Source organism: Dermochelys coriacea, chromosome 3, assembly GCF_009764565.3.
Source record: "Dermochelys coriacea isolate rDerCor1 chromosome 3, rDerCor1.pri.v4, whole genome shotgun sequence".
In the NCBI taxonomy this organism is placed as follows: Eukaryota; Metazoa; Chordata; order Testudines; family Dermochelyidae; genus Dermochelys; species Dermochelys coriacea.
In genome coordinates, this window is record NC_050070.1 from 102,647,892 (window position 1) to 102,668,856 (window position 20,965).

At 45.1% G+C, this 20,965-nt stretch overlaps 1 protein-coding gene across 6 annotated transcripts in view; it reads right to left on the bottom strand.

Moving 5' to 3' along the window:
- Positions 1-20,965, bottom strand: part of SLC18B1 (solute carrier family 18 member B1) — a 104,740-nt gene that overhangs the window by 21,130 nt on the left and 62,645 nt on the right. For 3 of the 6 annotated variants that reach the window (XR_006279975.1, XM_043510988.1, XM_043510989.1), the window contains exons 1-4: positions 9,590-9,828; positions 6,924-7,069; positions 5,409-5,504; positions 3,427-3,500 (exon numbers count right to left, since the gene is read on the bottom strand). The exons of 1 other annotated variant lie outside the window; for it this stretch is intronic. Coding sequence is in view for 4 of the 5 variants with exons in the window: in XM_043510988.1 (XP_043366923.1) it covers positions 3,427-3,500; positions 5,409-5,504; positions 6,924-7,069; positions 9,590-9,635 (362 nt within the window). In the remaining variant the exon portion in view is untranslated. Of the gene's footprint in view, positions 1-3,426; positions 3,501-5,408; positions 5,505-6,923; positions 7,070-9,589; positions 9,833-20,965 lie in introns of those variants that run through there. 2 more of the 6 variants (XM_043510987.1, XM_038394229.2) reach the window with 1 other exon arrangement.

Below are 20,965 nucleotides of genomic sequence, written 5' to 3' on the forward strand. Positions count from 1 at the left end.
GGATTGATGATGGGTGAGACCATGAGGGCAAAGGTGGGCTGTATGGCATCATAGTAAAAATTGCAAAATATTTCACGACCATTTTATTAGATTTAACTCAAGTTTTTTTTTTAAAAAAAATCACAAATTAAAGTTGGCTACTCAAGCCTTGTATGAAGCACTACATCTACATCCTTCTTGATTTCTTATTGTAAGTTTGCACAACTCTGTTAATGAACGCAGTGCATTTGAGTTCATCTTTGGTGGATTCTCACAGGTCCAGTCCTTCTATTGATATGCTCATTAGTTCATTCTCATGATCAGGTAGAAAGTGACTTCTTTCGGAACACAAAATTTCTATTCAATGAAGAAAAAGAACATTCAGCAGTGGCTGTTGTAATTGGGAGTAGCAAGAGACAAATTCCTACTTCTTTCATCCCAGGAAACATAGCACAAAGATTGGGTCAAGTCACAAGTGATGATAAAAAAGTTGAAGTCAAATCTTCACTCATTCATCTTATGATATTCCACTCTAGGTTCAGATTCTCTATTCAGTCCTGATCACACGGCAACCCCATTGCTGGTAGTGCCCCACTCCACTCAACTATCAGTGTTTTATAAGACAGTCATCTGTAAAAAGCTACTTAGAGGTTGAAGAGAATCCAGAAGTAGCTCTTGTAGATTTGTAAGAATCAAGTCTGTATACTTTCTCAGCTGGCTTAAACACATCTTGTCCTCTTCACTTAAGGATTCAATACAAATGCCTTCATTAGTCAACTTCTGCACTGAAGTCTTTGCTTCTTCCCATATGTTTTCAATGTATCACTTTGATTGATCCAAATGTAGCTTCTATTGCTGGACAAAGGTCTACTATTTTTGTAGCAGATACCCAGATGCATTGTTTAATGACCCAAGTGATTTCAACAGTAGACTTACAAAAGAGAGAATGGCGATAGTCTTCTGTGAACATAGTAGCAAAAGTAGTCCACCAGCCTCACCACTTAGATCTGTCCTACCTTGCTAGATACTTTCCAAAGACAGTAATAACCATTGCAGTAATTTTAAGACAACAGCCAGGGATCATTCATGAGAAAGCCAGCGGGTATTACCAGATTGGACTAATCTGAACTCCAGTCCCAGTGTATCTATTTTTTCCAAGACGGTTAGTCTTTCCGGACTCTTTTTTTTTTTTAAGCAAAAGTATAATGAAGACATTAAAAAAAGCCATAAATGTAACGTCTTTTGAAGATTCTACAGCTGGTACTAGTGCTAGTTGGAGTAGATGGCCTCTGTAGTGTGTATAGGAGAGATTAGAGTTATATTTTTCTCTGAGCAAAGTTTTTACTCTACTATGTCTCCAGAGAAGTTTGCAGTTCCATCAAACGCATAAGCAACCATTTGTTTGGGGTTCAGTTTACAAGAATTTAATTCTAAGATGCGGATTGTCACAGATGCAGCCAATGTGTCTTCTATAACCTGAACATCTAGAAATGCATCTATTGACCTACCACTAACATCAACGTACACAATGACTTAATACTTGATGCCCATTTGCATCAGTGCATTCATCAGCCACGTCCACAAATTTTTTGAATGTTGTGAGAGAGTGCTTCACTCTTTCAACTCCCGAGTCTTTCACTGTTGCACTGCATGCGTCTAACCCGGGGTGGGCAAACTACGGCCTGTGGGATTGCCACAGGCCCCGTGCCACTCCCAGAAGCGGCCGGCACCACGTCCCTGCAGCCCCTGGGGGAGAGGGGACAGAGGGCTCTGCATGCTGCCCTCGCCTGTGGGTACCTCCCCCAAAGCTCCCATTGGCCGCGGCTCCCCGTTCCCGGCCAATGGGAGCTGCGAGGTAAGTGGCCCCAGGTCGGAGCTCGCACCCTGAACCCCAACCCCCTTCCACACCCCAACCTCTATTACCAGCAGGAGAGGTAATAGCTCACCTTACCTGATCACTCTTGTTACAGTGTGTATAGTAACACCCATTGTTTCATGTTCTCTGTGTATATAAAATCTCCCCACTGTATTTTCCACTGAATGCATCCGATGAAGTGAGCTGTAGCTCACGAAAGCTTATGCTCAAATAAATTTGTTAGTCTCTAAGGTGCCACAAGTCCTCCTTTTCTTTTTAGGTAGAGTAGGTGTGTTCATGTAAATACAGTCTGGTCCTGAATCCTTCTCCTCCTACCCCAGGCTCATCACTAGCTGTCAGGGAGAGGTCATTGAGACCTTGCTTGCAAGTCATAATTTGAAATTATTAGGTTAGCCGCCACCACCAAAACAAATGTGCTGACATAATCATAAAAAAATACAGCTATTTGAGGAAGCTAGTCTTTGTTCATACTTTTCAAACCTATTATGTTTTTTCAGGTACAAGTATTTTATCATATGCTGCATATGCTTTTAAAAGGGTGTATTAATATTTCAATTTAAATTCAAATTTCCAAGCAATGATTAAATTGGCAACACTGCATGTAACAAATTGACCGCTGGGGCTAGGGGTGATGGGGAAATTCATGGGGGTGTAGAGAAATCCCTTCATCTGGTTATTTCACTCAGAGGCCTGGGAATACACCCCCAGAATCAGAAGGTTTGACTTGGGTCTGTGTAGTGCAGTATAGATGTGTCAGCATGATTGTGAGACCCAGGTCCAGAAATTGCAAGCCCATGTTCGCTATGCAGTGTGTATGCAAAAGGACAGGCTCAGAAATACCTAGTCTGGAGACTTGGGTCCCACAGCCCCAAGCTGACAATGCAGTGTAGACATACCCCTACCGCCTGAAAGAGAAAAAGGAGTGTTTTATCTTCTACCACCTATTGCTGGGAAAGGGAGGGAAATGTCTCTAGCCCTCATCCAGCTTCCCCCATCCTTTGGGGGCAGGTGGCCAGAACAGGGTCACTCTCCCTGTGAAGAACTCCAGTGCCTTCCTCTGTTGCTCCTCATAGTTTTGCCAAGAAGCATCCCCACAAAGCAGACTTGATTTTACAGCTGCCCAATGAGGCTTTATTTTTAAAAAGTAACATTTTGCACAAGTTATGCTAGCCCCTACAATTGCCAGACAAAGCTTCTGATTTCCAAGTGGATTTAAAACAACTCAAAATCCCATTTTCTGAGCTAGATTTTGTATGCACTTATTACCATACTTACTTGAGGTTTTTCCAACAACTATAATAGCAAATTACATTGATGGTATCTTCCAGCCAAGGATCTCAGAGTACTAAAGAAGCCTTATAACCCCATGAATTAGGTAAGTATTATTCCCACTTTTCCTTCTCTGTAAACTAAGGCAAATAGGTTAAGTCACCAGCCCAAGGTCAGAAACAGAGCTGAGGTCTTTTGACTCCTAGCCCTGAATTTTAATAGCAAGACCATCTGTTTTTCGTAGAATTAACAACACAATGCAAATTTCACACTACAAATAAGATGCAAGAAAACACACTCACCCAAACAGAATTGTAACACATCCTGAGACAAACATCCCAGCCACAAACATGAATTTGGCTCCAATTTGTACAAGCTGCAATTGGTGAAGAATAAATATTGTGTTTTAATTGTTTCAAGTCCACTTTTATGAAGGAAACTTATTTGGGGAGTTTTGTTATGAAATCAAAACACTGGTGCACGCTCTAGAAAAATCACTGACAGGACAAAGGGAACGCACTTCACTTCTTCCCATTCTCAGAAATGTCAGAGGCAAGACAGCATGGCCTGCTTTCACTACAGACTCTATCAGCTAGGAAATGGATGGCTAGGGGCACAGCCTATGGCCAGGTTACTTTCAACAATATAACCCTGTGGGGCTTCTAATTGCATTGTAACCCTTCCTTAGCATGAGCAGACATTTCAGTTTCTTTGGATTGTTCAGAGATAGAGAAACAGCAGCCTGTTTTACTGAAGCCAGTGGTTTGTCCGGCTTTTAGTGAAACCCTGAGATGTCCAATCATTGCTACGGGCTACCCACTTGTCTATTGAATTGGTAATGAATTGTGTGTTTCACAAAGCAGCACCTCCAGTGGAGGCCTCAACTGCTTAACAGTTCCCACCTACTTCACAGCAGAAAGGTAAGCAGTCATATGTACTCCCGACTAGTGACAAGATACACAAAAACTACAGCTCCAGCTACTGCTAGTTCTGAGGCAGCCTCCTGCCTCAGCAAGAGGAATATCTTCAGCTGTGTGTGTGGGTGGGGGAGGTAGCAGGAGAGAGAGAATAGAGAGAAAATAATATAAAACACAGGAAGAAAAGGGTGGTGGATGTAGACTGACAGCGGGGAGCAAGGAATAAGGTAAACTTAGAACTTGCACGTGTTAACTCCTTCTACTCAAACTGTGGCAATAGGGTAAATATGCTAGACAGGAGAGCAGTGGTGAGAAGACAGCAGGGTATCCCCCTTTTCCCTCCCATACATCAGTGATCTGTTGTAAGAGTCTTTTTTTTTTTTTTTTTTTTTTTTGAGCGGGTTTGGAGGTATAGTTAGAAGGAACAGTTCCTTGGGAGACACCAGAGGTCTAATTCCACTTTCCTTGAAAAGACTAGAGGACTTTCCTTGTTTCTTTGGAAAAGGAAGGGGAGAGAGAGCAGAAAACAACCTTAAAATCCTAAAAAAGTCAAGCTGTGGCCTTAAAGCAACCTGTACACAGGTTTAAGAATTATATTTGATAGCCACATTTAGTGTAGGAACCTAGAAGATATTCTCTAGCCTTAAAATGCTTTCCTTGAATGATTTAGCTCCATCCCCACTGGCAGGCCAGACTGCAGTCAATGCAGAGAGAGTACCTAAGTAGGTTGTCAATTTTGGAAGAACTAATGGGCATTTTTCAAAACTTTAGGTACCAAAAGACCAGCAAAAGTGCAATTTAAAAAAAAGTACTCCAAAAAGAGCAGAAAGAAGAGCTTTGATCACAGTGTGTTCTGGTTGAGTTTTTGACCCCTTCTAGCTGGAGCTCTGCCTGCAACAACCCACTATTTTAAAAACAGCAAACAGACTTCTATTGCTTCAAAACCAACTGTCTGAATATTCAGTCAGAGAAAAACGTGCCTTCTGTTAGAAAAGCGGTTTCTCTACTGTGGAGCACTTGCTGATGGTCAGCAGAGCAACTTGATCTCATGCTGCTGGATGTCTTCCTTATTTCTAGTTTAATTTACAGGTGTCCAGGCTCTTCATTGCCAGGAGGATGTTGGATGTCTGTAAAAGCAACTGGAAAATAGGAAGACAACCTAAACACATTTACTAGAGGATGGAGTGACTCTCAAAGTGCCTAAGTTAGCCTTCCCTGTCCACTAAATACCCATCTCTTTTCCTCTAAAAAAGCAAGCCTGTGTGTGCTAGCATTCATAAACTGATTTATCTGGACCAGGCTCCGAGTAAGGTTGTTAGGTCCTATTCCATAATTAAGTCAGTACTGAAAACTTTAAAGATACTTACATAATTGCCTACTATTAAAGAAGTCAAGAAATTGAATAAAGCAAAGCATCCAAAAATCAGTCCAACAACTGTATCACTGGCACCCTTTTTCTCTGCCTGTAAAAGGAAACATTATGACAGCCAGATTTAGAATGTGGACAAAACAAAACAAAAAACAAAAAACCACCATACACAATGTTAGCATCTGATGAAAATACTTTCTAATCAAGTCTTCCATCTTTATCCTTCTTTCATTGTACCTGCCAGTATGGTCATAAAGCATTTTCTCTTTTAAAGAATGGGAGATTCAGCAGTAACTCTACAGCAATTTAAAATCACCTTGCACCACAATTCAGTATTTCTGTAGTCAGGAGCAGAAGCAGCATCTATTCCATGTGGAAGCAGGTGTGAAGGATGGAAATTATAAGTTGCTGTGTTGCACTACAGATCAGCTAATTGGACCTTACCCAGGGACAGAATGCATCCTTAAGTCCATAGGCAGGTGGAACCTGGTATGCACAGACCTCATCCCCCCTGCAAGGAAGGAGCAAATGAAGGAATCTGTTGTCTCCACAGCATGGTTCCCCTACCCCCACATCCCAGGTATGCCACAGAAGACACCCTGCAAATTTGGGATCCATCCAGGGGAGGGAGTGTGGACTGGGCAGGGGGAAAGATGACAACATCTTCCCATTGGCCCTACCGAAGTTATCTGGGAAGAGGTAATAGGTCTGGTTGCTGTATTTTTCTTTTCCACTGGAGCTGCATTGCCAGTGGAGCTCAGAGAGTAAGGGGAAAAGAACCAGGGTGACTCCAGCCCTGGAACAGAGGTACAAGATCTCTGTACAGAGAGCACTGGCCTCTCACAGATCCTGGTTGCTATGCACCATCTGCGGGCAAGCTTTGAAGATCACTCCATGCAGCAGGTGGGTGGAACACTGGAAGGTTCAAAGAGAAAACCCTTGATCTGGCCAACAGACCAGGGCCTGCCTGCCCCCCTCCCTCCCCGCCCCATCTCCCTCTCCCTCTCCGAGCAATGGATTTATTCTACAAAACTTACTCTGAAGTGTCATGGGGCTCTACATGCAATTTTTTGTCAACTCGTTCAATTTAATGTGATAGTAAAGGTGGGTTTCCTATCTGCCAGCCTGGCAAACATTTGCCCGGGAAAGGCTGAGGAGGAAGACTTAAGTGGATGAGTTGGGGTTGGCAGGGGAGAAAAGAGTGATCTAATCGGGCACTGGAATAGAAGTCAAGAGACCTGGGTTTTATTCCTGGTTCTTCTACTGACCTGCTACGTGAGGTAGGGCAAATCACTTCAACTCTCTCTACCATTTGTCTGTCTCATCTAAAATAGGCTGTAAGTGCTTTGGGACAGGAATGGTCTCTTACAGCGCCTGGCATAACAGGAGCTTGAGCTCACATGTAGCCTCTAGGGGTGATGCTGCAATATAAATTATTGGATTATATTTTAAAGTCATTTCCCATTTTTTTAAACATCTGAATAATAGTTTGCAGAGCTGTACATTGATTTACCTCTCTTGGAAAAAAGGGCCCAAGGATTGAATAGCAAATCATCGAACTGAAGTTCAAACAGGCTGTTGCTGCCATTGTGAAGAGCTGATCTCTGGTAAACCTGCTTGACTCTTCACTGGGAACTTCTGGTCTGCCATTTTCTAGAACTACAAATATTTATATTAGGTTCTGATAAACTGGGACACAATTTCAAGCTGTCTGTTTACAAGAAATGTGCCCTCCAGGAATTTGCAATTAGTAACCTAAATCCATGGTTCAGGAAAAGATAATTGATGTTCTGCCATTAAGAGCCCTAATCCCATCATTTTCTCAGTACATTACTATACCATAAGTGAAGATTCCCCCAACCCCGCAACCCAATCTGTATAGATAGCCCTTGAACCCAGAGTCCTTTTGACTTCTCAGGCTTTGGCTACACTTGAACGTTATACCGCAATAAAGCCTCCCAGAGTGCTCTACCTGACTCCCTGTCCACACTGGCAAGATAGGTAGAGTGCTCTGACTCCCTGGCTGGAGCGCTCCTGGTACTCCACCTCCCTGAGCGGATTAACAGCTGTTGGGCATTGGCTGAGACACTCCAGCCCCAGTGTAAACGGGGAGAAATGTTATTAGGCGCTGATTGACCTCCGGAAACTCCCCATAATCCTTTTAACTGAAGCGTCCTCTCTTGTTTTGTGGTGAACTCCAGAGGCAGATATGCGGTTTCAAAGCCCTGGGGGCTTGCTTTGACCAAGTGAGAGGAAGGCAGGGGTGCCCCGTTTGGAGCGCCTACAGCTAATGTTTGCTTGAAGAGAGAGGTGGCGCCGGGGTGGGGGTGGGGGGCAGGGAGAGTCCATTTCAGTGTGCGGCTGCTTATCTCCTCTATGAGGAAAAAAGAGAAACAGCTGCCGTTTTCTTTCAGTGAGTGAGAGAGAGGCAGGGGAAGGAAGGGGGCCTGTACTTACAAGACAGCTCACTGACACACTCAGCACCCAAAAACCCACTCTCTCTCCCCCCATGCTCCCTATCACACTCCACCACCACCCCCCATTTGAAAAGCACATTGCAGCCACTTGAATGATGGGACAACTGCCCACAATGCACCGCTCCCAATGCGGCTGCAAATGTGGCCACGACAGCGTGCTGGCAATGTGGACAGACTGCAGCGCTTTCCCTACTCAGCTGTAGGAAGGCAGGTTTAACTCACAGCACTGTACATCTGTAAGTGTAGCCAAGGCCTAAGAGTCCCACTGTCTTTCCATGCTGAGCAGCTTGCAGCATCAATGACAAAAGGATCCAACCAACACTGTTGCCCTTTCTCACACACAGCTCCACTGGATTATTTGCGGGACTAAGAACTGCTCACCCGAGTACTGAGTGCCTGATCAGACCCCAGGGCACCTTTAAGTGAATTGACAACTTCTAGCATATGAAGTTGTAGTCTTTTGTCTACACAGTATTAATGATCATTAAATATGCCATAAAAAGTCTGCACCTGACCCCTCACATACACTTTAAGTTTTACAACCCAGAGACCCAGAAACAATCAGCTTACAAATAAAGATATAAGAAACTTTCAAAATACAGGTGTAGGCCATCTACCAGCTCTTTGTATCCTTCAAAGAAAGTTTTGTAAATCGATAGTATTTAATTGTACTGTTCTCTTCTGCCATGGTCACAGGGCACAAGAATTAAGACCTGAACCTTCCTGTTTGCTACATACTTGGTAAAGTAATTGTTCTTTTTTTAAAAAAGTGGGCAGAGGGAGAGGTCTCCTGCTGTATTCCAGGGTGAGGTTAAGGCCAGAAGAGGTTAGGGGGTGGGGGGATTTCTTTATCCAAGGTGCATTAGGATGGTTACTTAACAGGTTTGGCTTCAGGCCCCTCTAGTAAGACTTTCCATTATTTGGCTAGGGTGGCAATTAGCTTCAGAGAGTTTTTAAATACCCAGCAAAAAACCTTTACTAAACAAACCAATGACAGGTTTCAGAGTAGCAGCCATGTTAGTCTGTATTCCCAAAAAGAAAAGGAGCACTTGGGGCACCTTGGAGACTAACACATTTATTTGAGCTGAAGTTTTGTGAGCGACAGCTCACTTCATCGATCGGATGCATCCGATCGATGAAGTGAGCTGTCGCTCACGAAAGCTTTTGCTCAAATAAATGCGTTAGTCTCCAAGGTGCCCCAAGTGCTCCTTTTCTTTAAACAAGCCAAGTTTCTGTTGCGCTTCAGTTAGCTGTCCGGTAAAAAGAAATGGCCAATTGAACACATCACCCTAGAACAGAATGCTGTGGGTTAATTTCAACAGCGAGAGGTTTGCACGGGAACGGCGAGACGGGCCAGAGATCTTTGTACAGCAGTCCTGAAGTCTTCGGAGGTGCATTTTCGGGGCAGAACACCAACCGGAAAAGAAAAACCGGGGTGGGAAGAGAAGAGAGAAGATCCTCTCCCTCCCACGTTGCAAAGTGATCGCGAGGGCTCCTGCGGCAGCAAACACAGACCCGCAACTAAACGAAACAAAAAGGAGCCGGCCCGGAGTCTCGAAAGGGTTCGGAGACTGCTCGGCTGAGCGAAGCGATGGCTCAATTGCCTGGCGGGAGGAGGGGCGGAGAAAACAGCACCGCGGCCACACTAAAGAAGGGCAAAGAGAGCGGGATCCGAAAGAAGCAAACGCTCTCTTACTCCTACCTGGGGGTTGCAAAATCTCCTGGGCCTCCGCTTGCCGGCTGCCCATAGCGAAGAGTCCTGGGAACCGCCGCCTAAGGGAGCTTCAGCGGACAAAAACGTCTATGCCGGTCTTTCGCACGGAAATAGGGAAAGGCTCGGGAGAGCAGCCGCCTCGGTTGTTAGTGGCGAGCATGCCCAGCTCGCGCTAAACCCGCTCCTGAGCCGCGGGGGGGGGGGGAGCAGCTGACACAGCACTTCCCTCCCAGTTTCCCACGGCCAGCCACAGGCTGCTTCACCGTATTGGCTTAATCCGCCAATCAGCGGCTTTAGTGCAAACTTGTCCTTTTTCTTCCCTGAGAATTTGTGAAGGGTGACAAAGAACAGCTGCGAACTTAACCTCACAGCGAAACAGGGACATTGCACCTGGTCACCGGCAGCCCGTCGGTGGAAAGGTTCTTTGGTTATTCTGCCAGGTTTCACAGCAGCAGCCGCGTTAGTCTGTATCCGCAAAAAGAAAAGGAGGACTTGTGGCACCTTAAGAGTTCACGCCCTTTTTTTTTTTTTGGTTATTCGGCCATTCAGGGCCCCAAGCCGACAGACAAACCTGGGGGAGCTGCGGGGGCGGGGGGGCGTGCTCAGCTTGTAGCAAAGTAGGAGTGACCATGACGCAAGATTCAGGGAGTTCATAATCTGAAGAAAAGGAGGACTTGTGGCACCTTAGAGACTAACAAATTTATTAGAGCATAAGCTTTCGTGAGCTACAGCCACAAGTCCTCCTTTTCTTTTTGCGAATACAGACTAACACGGCTGCTACTCTGAAACCTATAATCTGAAGGACTATCATGATGGTCGACTCTAAGCTTCTGCATAACACAAGCCCCAGAACTTCACCCAGTAATTGCTGCAGGACTTAAATTCAGCTGGAGCTGTCTGGAGTGAGCACCTGTAAATATGTTCAACCGCCCCCCCCTGGAGTTTTTATAGCATTTAGGGAGGACTCTGGGAAATAGTCCACAACAGTGGTTCCAAGCTTGTCCTGCCACTGGTGCGGGGAAAGCCCCTGGCGGGCCGGGCTGGGCCTGTTTACCTGCCACGTCCGCAGGTTCAGCCGATCGTGGCTCCCACTGGCCGCAGTTTGCTGCTGCAGGCCAATGGGGGCTGCAGGAAGCGGTGCAGGCCGAGGGACGTACTGGCCACTGCTTCCAGTAGCTCCCACTGGCCTGGAGCAGCGAACCACAGCCACTGGGAGCCGCGATCGGCCAAACCTGCAGATGTGGCAGGTCAGCAAACCAGCCCAGCCCACCAGGGGCTTTTGCTGCACAAGCAGCGGAACAAGTCTGGGAACCACTGGTCTATAAGAATTGAAGCTCTAAATTTCTGCATCAAGACCATAACTTCCAGTTGAGCTATAGCATATATTTTAGCAAGATATCCAATTCTGATTTAAAGACTAAGTGATGGAGAATTCATTGTATCCCTAGATAAACAGTTACAATGATTAATTACCTTCCCTGGTTTAAAAAAAAAATTATCTTCTCTAGTTTCAGCTTCCAGCCGTTAGCTCTGATTATGCTCCCCTTGCCCCCTTTTTTCTCTTTATGATTACAATGAAGCATCCCAACACTAAGTCATACCCATATTCTTCTGCTGCCTGCCAGCCCCCTGAAAAATTCTAATAGCAAAAAGCCCCCGAGTTGCTGATAGGAGATCATAATGACAACACCTTTCAGCAGCAAGTCCTTTACTAGATGTACAATTCTCTCTCAGTAAAGTTTTTGAAGTCAAAACAGGAGTACATCAAGGGTGTTTCGTATCTGCAATCCTCTTCAATGTTGCCATAGATGGGATAATGCCGCGTACAACAGAAGACATGCCAAGAGGCATTAAATGGACACTCTTATCTCTTGAAGACCTGGAATTCACTGATGATTTCGCTCTCCTATCACATACCCAACATCATATACAAGAAAAAACAACTCGACTCAACGCATTCAACCAGCGAATCGGATTGAAAATCAACCGCAATAAGAGAGATATCATGACCTTTAATATTGCCTCACCATCACCATTATGGATAGAGGATTATGTTCTCACCAATGTAGAAACATACACATACTTGGGCACCACCATCAGCCAGAATGGTGGAATAAGCCAGGACACCCAGAACAAAATCAATAAAGCCAGAAACACCTTCAGGAGCTTAAATACAATACCAACACCAAAACCAAACTCGAGATTTATCAGAGCTGCATACTTTCAACACTGCTTTATAATGCAGAATACTGGGGAATGAGAAAGTATGACATGTCCAAACTATCATCATTCTATACAACCTGCCTCAGAAAAATTCTCCGTATCTTTTGGCCCAGAACAATCTCAAACCAAGATCTATTGACACAATCCAGCCAAGACGATCCAAGCACCATCATTGCCAGGAGACGTTGGAGATGGATCGGTCATGTGCTTCAGATGGAAACTGATTCCATCATCAGAGTAGCAATAAGATGGACACCTGAAGGCAGTAAAAATGAGGCTGCCCGAAAATAACATGGTAGAGAGCTGTAGAAGCTGAGCTGAAAAATCAGGGGCGTAGCTGGGGAACCATTGAAAGATTTGCCAGAAACAAACAGGAGTGGAGGAGCTTCGTCACTGCCCTAAACGCTAGAGGCATAATAGGAACATCATGATGATGATGATGATTGATGATAATGAAAAAACAAAAACCAGCAACAAACCTCAGCCCATGCTCACAAAAAGGTTCTCTGAGGTTTAGACATTTCAGCGAGCTGGAGCCTAGGGTCATACTGGAAAAAAATATAACTGGTGATACACTTAGAAAAACTACCTATAAGTCAAGTTTTACCCATGTTTGAAGTAGGGGTGCTGCCACACCCCCTGGCTTGAAGTGGTTTCCATCATATACAAGGTTTACAGTCTAGTTCAATGGCTCTTAGCACCCCCTCTATATAAATTGTTCCAGCACCCCTGGCTTTACCCGTTCATGATGCTGAGAAGAAATGTCATTTTCAGTAGACTGTATATCTCCAAACTATGATTGTACCTCTTTTTTAGCTGTATGCTTTGATCAGTAGTGAAGTGGTTAACACTGATGTTTACATTGTCCTCATTAAGTTTCAGAGTCAACTTCCCATTAAGATGAACAATGGCAATTCATACTTCTCTGGGCCAAGATTTGGGTGGAAGGTCTGGATTTTTTTTCTATGTGGTGGAGTATGGGGCCCTTTATGCCTAGTATTGAACCCCTTTTCTGATCTACTGCTAAACACAGGCTGCCTAGTCTCCCGAAAGTTTCCAGCAGTATTTTGAGAAGCAGACCTAAGTTATTCAGCTCACATGAAGACACAAATGAGGCAACAGGCCAGCTGGCTCCCTCTGCAAAAACAATGGCAGTGAGGAAGAATTTTAGAAGATATCAAAAGAAGAGAGGACCTGAGCATGTTGAGTGAGTAGGGATGGATGCTGGGGTGTTATCTGTGTAGCGCTCCTATGCGCCTGGTTACCTCATTTAATGCCAATCTCTTTATGGGATTTGATGGGTCATCTGAATCCTGCCTCCAGAGCAGCAGGAGCTAAATTCCTTATTTTCTTCCCAGATAACGTTAATTGGCAGTGCCTCCACTCTCCTCTCTCCTTCCTGGCAAGATCAGCAAGGCAGCTTGGAAGGAAAAGTTACCCTGTGGTTAGAGTTTGAGTTACGTGCCAGATAGTTAGATGCTCCCAAGGAATAACAGTGACACACGCAATATGGTTAAAAGAGTAACTGTGTTAAACAGGAAGTAAATATGACATAACAGGGTAAACCAATACTCTCAGGGCTTATTTTTCCCTCTTATTTGTTCATTTGCATTTGTGTAGATTTTTTTTTTATGATCATTCACTGCACATTGTGATGGAAACTTTTTATGTATACAGGGGTGGGTCACCCTATGCACTCTTTTGTAGCCACTCTTTTTGTGCTATTGCAGATACACCCCACCCTACTTTATCTTACCTCGGTATCAACAAGTGTGTTTGTTCAGATCAGACTAATGAGAAACCAACACACTAATTAACACAGGTATGTCTCCCTCTTAATGAAGCCCCATGAATGGAGAACATAACATAAAAACATCCATACTGAGTCAGACCAATGGGCCATCCAGCCCAGTATCCTGTATTCCAACAGTGACCAGTGCCAGATGCTTCAGAGGGAATGAACAGAACAGGGCAATTTGGAGTGATCCATCCCGTTGTCCAGACCTAGCTTCTGGCAGTTGGAGGTTTAGGTAACTCCAGAGCATAGGGTTGCACCCCGACATCTTGGCTAATAGCCATTGAAGGACCTATCCTCCATTTACTTACCCAATTATTTTTTTAATCCACTTATGTTTGGTCTTCACAGCATCCCATGGCAACAAGTTCCACAGATTGACTAAAGGGTAAATAACTCTTCCTTATTCACTTTCTTTACACAAGTCATGATTTTATAGACCTCTATCATATCCCCACTTAGTCCTTTCTTTTCTAAGATGAACTGCAGTCTTTTTAATTTCTCCTCATCTGGAAGCTGTTCCATACCCTAATAAGTTTTGTTCCCCTTCTCTACTGCTTTTCCAATTCTAATATATCTTCTCTGAGATGGGGCAACCAGAACTGCACGCACCTGGAAAACTGGTTAAAGGCTCTTACGTCAGGACCCAGATTCAGAACTCCCAAAACTTAAAAGTCCAAAACAAAAGTCTATCTGGTTGGGGAGCTAGAGAGAAATAGTTCTTACTTCTTTTTCTTGTGAAGATGGCTGCAGTCATAGATGGTGGGACTGAAGGAGGCTTTTTGTTCCTCCTGTAGCCTTTTATTTTATTTAAAGTGAATTTGGTGATGTTGTTACTAAATTGTAAACCCAATTACACCACCTTGGGTTTAGCTCTGGTTGCTACAGTTTCAAGCTCAAGAGAGTGAAATTGCTTCTCTCAGATCTAGTGGCTCAAGGAACACATGAAGCCCAAGGATAATGACTACGGACACAATCACAAGTACAAAGTTTTATCAGTACTACAGGCAGTGATGAGCTGCCAAAAGGTGAAGAACTGGTTCCTTCAGTCACTTCGGGTCTTCGGTGGCACTTCGGCAGCGGGTCCTTCACCTGCTCCGGGTCTTTGGCAGCACTGAAGGACCCGCCGCCAAAGTGCCACCGAAGACCTGGAGCAAGTGAAGGACCCGCCGCCGAGAGCTCAGGCAAGCCTGACAGGACAGAGTTTGCCCACACCTTTAACAACCAGTTCTAAATCGGCTTCAAAATTTAACTGGTTTGCGCGAACCAGTTCCAGCTCACCACTGACTACAGGTGTTATTAAAGCAATAAGTAAGGCTAAGATTTTTGTATTGGTTATTTTTAGTAAAAGTCATGAACATGTCACAGGCAATAAAACAAAAATTAATTGAAGCTGTGACCTGTCTGTGACTTTTGCTGCTGCGGTTCCATGGTTTCCTCTGCCATCATGGTGGCTGGGAGCTGTGGGGTTCCCACTCCGCCCACGGTAGCTGTAAGCTGCAGGGTGACCATATATCCCAAAGAGAAAACGGGACACCCCCAGCCGCTCACCCTACACACCCGCCTCTTCCCTCTCCACGCGAGGCTGTCGCCCCTCGCTGAAACCCTGAGGAAGGCCCCCCCAGGAGTCTGTCACCTGTCGCTGGAACCTTGCAGGGCGCCCCCTGTCACTTGTCACTGCTGTCACCTGTCACTGGAACTCTGCCAGGACCCTGCTGGCTGCCAGCTCCAGAGTCCCTGGGGCTGAAGCCGAGAATGTCTCAGAGGTCTCTGGAAGTCACGGATTCCATGACTTCCATGACATAAATGTAATTTAGCAATAAGTAAAGTGACAACTACCCATGCATATAGAAATCCTATAAAAATCTATGCAATAATTATAATTTTAGTCATACTCACATCCTCAATGATATTCTAGGGTTAGATGGACCTCTCAATAGATTATCATTGCCAGAGGAATAGTTCCTGCTGGGTTTCCTGTGGAGTCATCCCTTGGAGCTTTCCATTCTTACCCAGCCAGTATAATTCTGTAATTGTAATTCTGACCATGCCTAAGCTTTCGTGAGCTACAACTCACTTCATCGGATGCATCCATGCTGTAGCTCATGAAAGCTTATGCTCAAATAAATTTGTTAGTCTCTAAGGTGCCCCTTACTTACTTACTTACAAGTACTCCTTTTCTTTTTGTGAATACAGACAAACAGGGCTGCTACTCTGAAACCTGACCATGCCTAACACCTTATGCGTATGCATGAAGGTGTCAGCCTTCTTTCCCTTATCTGTACTTTCACACCCCATGAATCCCTGGGGTGCCCTGTTTTTCATAGGTTGTTCATAGTTCCTCTTATTCTCATTAGCATTTATGCATGCTTTGTATCTCGCGGCAGGACAGACATTTTAAGAAGTGACAATCAGGTGTCTCATGGTCTCAGACAATACATTTCCAGTTTTTGCAATGTATTTTTCTGTAACCTCACCTATTAGCACATCTTATGCAGAAACCTTGTGACCTTACAGGCATAGCATTATTCCTAGGTCACTCACTCATGTTAAGCATGCTTAAACCTATGACCTAGTATGGCTAAGCTAAAATTTTACAGGTCTCAATCAATAGGCCTTGCATTTCAGCCATATTTTACTTATATACCTAATACACAATCACATAAGAACATAAGAATGGCCATACTGGGTCAGACAAAAGGTTCATCTAGCCCAGTGGCTAGTGCCAGGTGCCCCAGAGGGAACGAACAGAACAGGTAACCATCAAGTGATCCATGCCCTGTCGTCCATTCCCAGCTTCTGGCAAACAGAGGCTAGGGACACCATCAAAGGCCATCCTGGCTAATAACCCATTAATGGACCTATCCTCCATGAATTTACCTACTTCTTTTTTGAACCCTGTTATAGTCTTGGCCTTCACAACATCTTCTGGCAAGGAGTTCCACAGGTTGACTGTGCATTGCATGAAGAAATACTTCCTTTTGTTTGTTTTAAACCTGCTGCCTATTAATGTCATTTGGTGATCCCTAGTTCTCGTGTTATGAGAAGAAGTAAACAACACTTCCTTATCTACTTTCTCTACACTAGTCATGATTTTATAGACCTCTATCATATCCCCTTTTGTCTCTTTTCCAAGCTGAAAAGTCTCAGTCTTATTCATCTCTCCTCATACAAAAGCCATTCCATAGCCCTAAACATTTTTGTTGCCCTTTTTCAATTCCAATATACCCTTTTTGAAATGGGGTGACCACATCTGCATGCAGTACTCAAGATGTGGGCGTACCATGGATTTATATAGAGGCAATTTTCTGTTTTATTATCTATCCCTTTCTTAATGATGCCCAACATTCTGTTTGCTTTTTTGACTGCCGCTGCACAGTGAGTGGATATTTTCAGAGAACTATCCACAATGACTCCAAGATCTCTTTCTTGAGTGGTAACAGCTAAATTAGACCCAATTGTTTCATATGTATATTTGGGATGTTTTCCAATGTGCATTACTTCGCATTTATCAACATTGAATTTCATACATATCACTCCTAAATACTTATCACTCCTATACATCTATAATCCTACAATTTAAATCTATTTAGCATACATTGATTATATATGAAATAGCATATAAACTGACCATAACATCACATAATTGGATGATAAAATTAACTAATTTGCTACACTCCCATAAGTTCTCTGGACATGATGCTGGAAGAGTCAGTTTGGAGACTGAAGCAGAGGTTACTATGCACAGACCAGTGAATCCTGTGATGCTATCAGCTAATGTTATGAGCCATGTTCCTGGGGTGGGAAGAGGGGTGGGGGGTGTGCCCTTAGGGCAAAGGAGACCTGGTATCTGCAGTGTGGGGAGTGAAGGGACAGGCAATAGGAGTACATGTTCAAATGGAAAAAGAGCTTCCTTTGCAGCTCCCTGCTGCTGGGGAGCAGCTGCCAAAAGGAGCCCTGGGTACGGGACTAGGTCCTCTTACTGAGGCAATAGTTTGCAGGGCATGACCTTGAGGCATGGGGTCTCAAGGAGGGCCGGGGTACAGTGGAGCTTTGCCACAGTCAGGCTGCATCAGAAATGTAGAGCCAAAAGGCAGTTTAACAGCCACACCTGAGGCTCCCTCTTCCCCTGTGAGTGGAGATGAAGGTAATACTGAGGTCGCTTCTGTTATAGGAGCTCCATTTGCATTACTCCACTCAAGAGATTATTAAGGGTATGAGTGGACCAAAAGGGAAAATGATCCAAAAGAGGCATTTGTTTAGACTCTGAAGTGGGGTATGTCACATTCCCAGGTGCAATCCAAACCAGTGAGGGGTTGTCACCTCCTGTCGCACAATCTTGGGTGCTTCGCAATGCTTTGTTGTCATAGCTCCCAACCTCACAACAACCTACCAGCATCAGATTACACTGAGTGTCAGTGAATAGCTGCAGCCCTGACCCCAGCATCCTGTCAGCCACACACCAGTCTCTAACTGGCTTCCACCAGCTTGTGTTACTACTTGCAGCTTGATCCCAACTCACTTCCAGTCCTGAATTTTCTCAGAAAAGTGTTCTACTTTGCCCTCTCCTGGACAGTTCAGATGTTAAAGGTCTGTTGCTCCTATACAGAGTTAATAGTCAACGGTTTGATACCTTAACTGGCATTACCAAATGGTTCAATTTAAACAAAGCACTGGATTGGTATAGATTAAAAAATAAAAGTTTATTAACAAAATAAGGTAGGGTTTAAGTGAATTCAAGTATAAGAAATTAAATTAGAAATGGTTACGAGGCAAATACAAGTGACAACATGCATCTAAAACTTAATCTAGCCAGTTTCGGTTCAAGGGTTTGTTTAAGAAGATGTAGACTGACTGACTGAAAGGCATGATACCTGCCAGCAGTAGAGAATCGATATCAGTATTTACTCCAAGTTCTTTGGGAGCAGTTTGGAATTAGGAAGGGGACTAGAGATTGATGATGTAGTATCTGTTTCTTTATGCCAATCTCGCTGAAAGTGAGTGGTATATATGTGGTGCTGGGTCACTGTCCTTGCCAAAGATTCCACAGTACCGCTTCAGCAGTACGGACTCAATGCAGGTAGTCAAAATATAGCAGAGAAGGCTTGTAAGAAAGCATCCAGCTCTGTCTGATGTGCCTAGCAGGTATTTTTAATACACGATCACCAATACTAGCTGGGCACCAATTATGTTATTAAGATTCCCAATAGAGCAATGTAAGGACAAATGTTCCAGTATCTAACTTTAGACCCCACCACCCATAGGGTTGCCAGACATCTGGTTTTTGACCAGAACACCCAGTCAAAAAGGAACCCCGGAGGCCTTTAAAAGTCTGGTCGGCAGCATAGTGGGGGCCCAGGGCTAAGGCAGGCTTCCTGCCTGCCTGCCCTAGCTCCACACAGCTCCCAAAGTAGCCACCAGGTCCTTGTAGCTCCTAGGCACATGGGCAACCAGGGAGGCTCCGCACACTGCCCCTGCCCCTAGTACTGCCAGGAACCATGACCAATGGGAGCTGCAGAGGCAATGCCTGTGGGCGCAGGGGCAGTGCATGGAGCTTCCCTGGCTGCCCATGCACCTAGGGGCTGCAAGGACCTGGCAGCCACTTCCTGGGAGCCACAGTAAGTGCCACTGGGACCCCACAGCCTGCACCCCAAACCCCTGCCTGGATCACACACCCCCCACACCCAAACTCCCTCTCGTATCCCACCCACCCCAAACAACCCAATCCCCTACCCCAGCCCTGAGCCCCCTCCTGCACCCCAAAACCCCTCATCCCCAGCCCCACCCAGAGCCCACACCCCCAGCTGGAGACTTCACCCCCCACCCCATCCCCCTGCCCCAGTCAAGCCCCCTCCTTCATTCCAAACTCCTCATCCCTAGCCTCACCCCAGAGCCCACACCTCCAGCTGGAGTCTGCATCCACCTCTGCACTCCAAACCCCTGGGCCCCAGCCCAGAACCTCTCCTGCACCCTAAACCCTTCATCCTTGGCCCCACCCCAGAACCAGCACCCCCAGCCAGAGTCCTCACCCCACCCACCCCAGCCCGGAGCCCTCTCCCACACCCCAAACCCTTCATCCCTGGCCCCACCCCCGAGCCCACATCCCCAGCTGGAGCCCTCACTCACCTCCCGTACCCCAACCACTTGCCCCAGCCTGGGGCAAGTGAGTGAGGGTGGGGGAAGAGCGAGCGACTGAGGGAGGGGGGAAATGGAGCAAGCAGAGACATAGCCTCAGAGAAGAGGCAGGGCAGGGGTGTTCTGTTATATGGTGTTAGGGTTCCCAACTTTCTAATCACACAAAACTGATTAGAATAGAATGATTTTCCTATAGTGAGATTAAGAAACTTTAAAATCCTTTCCCAGTCAACAAGAACAAAAAAGTCATGCATCTGTCGCTACAGCTATGTATTTGGATGGCCTATCTTATGCTGCACACAGTGACTGAGCAGTGATATTATTTTCCCCTTATCACATTCCTCCTACAGAGTTGGAGGAGCCTGAAGCTGTGAGGTTAGAAGGTTCCTCTGAACAGCCTTGATCTCTTCATATCCGCCTCCAGCAAAGCAAAAAACAAGAACAAAAACTCTGTTGTAGAAGCTGCCCCTCAAACAACCACATGACGACAACGTGGGAAGAGGCATTGATGGTGATCCTCAGTTCAGCTAAGGGACAAGGGTAGAATGTTGGCATAGGTGGAGCAAGAGGCACAAATATAAGGAAATCAGGGAAAGCTGCAGAGAGAGGGATTAGAGCTGTAAAAGGAAGAAACTGTAAACCAAGCCTCCATTATTAAGGCAGAGCGGAACAATCAAAACAATCTGTTCAGGGATATGATTAACACTTTCCATATACCATCACTGCCCCCTTATAGCCATAGCTTCCTTACATCAAAAAGCCTCCATGATTACGAGCCAGCCCTCTCCCCGTTCCTTGCCCACCTCAGTCTAGTGATCTCTCTCAGACACTAGCTTCTTTCCATCCATCCTCCATGTCAGGGTTCCTTCCCCACTCTGAACTCTAGGGTACAGATGTGGCAACCTACATGAAAGACCCCCTAAGCTTATTCTTACCAGCTTAGGTTAAAAGCTTCCCCAAGGTACAAACTTTGCCTTGTCCTTGAACAGTATGCTGCCACCACCAAGCATTTTAAACAAAGAACAGGGAAAGAGACCACTTGGAGATGTCTTTTCTCAAAATATCCCCCCAAGCCCTACATCCCCTTTCCTGGGGAAGACTTGATAAAAATCTTCACCAATTGGTACAGGTGAACACAGACCCAAACCCTTGGATTTTAAGAACAATGAAAAATCAATCAGGTTCTTAAAAGAAGAATTTTAATTAAAGAA